The sequence below is a fragment of the Lycium barbarum genome, chromosome 11, assembly GCF_019175385.1.
Source record: "Lycium barbarum isolate Lr01 chromosome 11, ASM1917538v2, whole genome shotgun sequence".
NCBI classification, from domain to species: domain Eukaryota; kingdom Viridiplantae; phylum Streptophyta; class Magnoliopsida; order Solanales; family Solanaceae; genus Lycium; species Lycium barbarum.
This window is the reverse complement of record NC_083347.1, coordinates 46,079,546-46,080,951: the sequence shown is the minus strand read 5'-3', so window position 1 is coordinate 46,080,951 and position 1,406 is coordinate 46,079,546. Positions and strand designations below refer to the sequence as shown.

Sequence of the window (1,406 nt, the reverse complement as noted above, 5' to 3'; positions counted from 1 at the left end):
TAGCCCCAAACCTGATTTGAAAAAATAAAAGTTTAATATAAGAAAATACAACCCTATACATGCAAAGTAAAGAAAATTAAGGAAAATAAAATACTCCATAGTTATAATAATTCTGAGAATCCAAGAATTTTTACTGCATTAAAGAAATATGAAATGTTAAGTCATAATAATTAAGAATTTTATTCTTACAATGATATACATTTAAAAAAAAAGTAGGGAGAAAAGGCACAGAATAAAATTATTTTTCCATTTCTTTTTCATGGTGGATGGGAGGGAACAGGGAGCTAAAAGCCAAGCCTTTTCTTTGTAAAGCAAAGTAGAAGAATATTAAAAAATAGGATTTTTTTTACATATGCAGAGTCAATATGAGAATTTTTCAAAGGTAATTGAAAAACTAATTGATGGCAGAAAATCAATAAATAATTTACAACAAACCTCTTGGAGTTAATAAATTTGCAAATAGCTCAGAGATTTGCAAGAACGAGAAGGAGAAAGAGAATTTGAAGTAATTGATTTAGGCTATAGTGATATACTACCAAAAATTCTCACATCATATACCACTTGCTTGAAGAATAAAAAAACTAAATTACAACAATGAAAAATATAGGAACTCAGGATTGGCCTCAGATGGTTCAATTCATAGAAGAATACAGACCTCATAATAGGATTAGATTGGAGCTTTGGAAGTGTCCTCATGAAGGGTGTTTCAAATGCAACACTGATGAAGCTTCTAGGGATAATCTAGGATTATGTTCTGCAGCCTTTTGTGTAAGAAATGAGAGAGGTGATCTGATGGAAGCTGGTGCAAGAAAGCTGCAGGACACAACAAATATTGTTGCTGAAGCAAGTGCTATACAAGATGGTCTGGAATACTGTATCTCTAATCATCTGGTTCCTGTAGTTATAGAATCAGATTCATTGACCATGATCAATACTGTGGAGGAGATATGGGATAGTCCATGGAAGATTAGTGTGGAAGTAAGGAAGATCAAACAGTGGAGTAATAAGGGCTATGTGCAATTTGCTCACATCTTGAGAGAAGGCATTGCACTGGCAGATTATCTACCTAACATGGTTTTTGATTTTGCAGGTACAATTCAATTCATAGTTTTTAGGAGCTACCCACAGCTGCTAGGAAGATTCTAAATAGTGACAAAAGTGCAATGCCATACATCATGCATTCAACATATAAGGTTAGGGAGCCAGATTGGTGACAAAGCTATGGCAGTCTGATTAGATATTCAAGTTCAAGACTGTATAGTTATCTAAAGCCATCCTATCTAGTTAGTGGTATTAACAGATTTTCTATTCATTCTGCTAGAAGGATTTCATTAGATGATTATTACAGGCTAGTATACAGGATTCAGACCGTTCTTTTACATGGCACTCATTCATGCTAGAAGTCA

The 1,406-nt window shown here is 33.6% G+C and overlaps 1 protein-coding gene across 1 annotated transcript; it reads left to right on the top strand.

Annotated features, from left to right (window-relative positions):
• The first annotated feature begins 594 nt into the window (after positions 1 to 594).
• On the top strand, positions 595 to 1,146 carry LOC132619802 (uncharacterized). Its single transcript, XM_060334591.1, has one exon. It carries the CDS (start codon positions 595 to 597, stop codon positions 1,144 to 1,146), a length of 552 nt encoding a protein of 183 aa, XP_060190574.1.
• Positions 1,147 to 1,406: the final 260 nt, after the last annotated feature.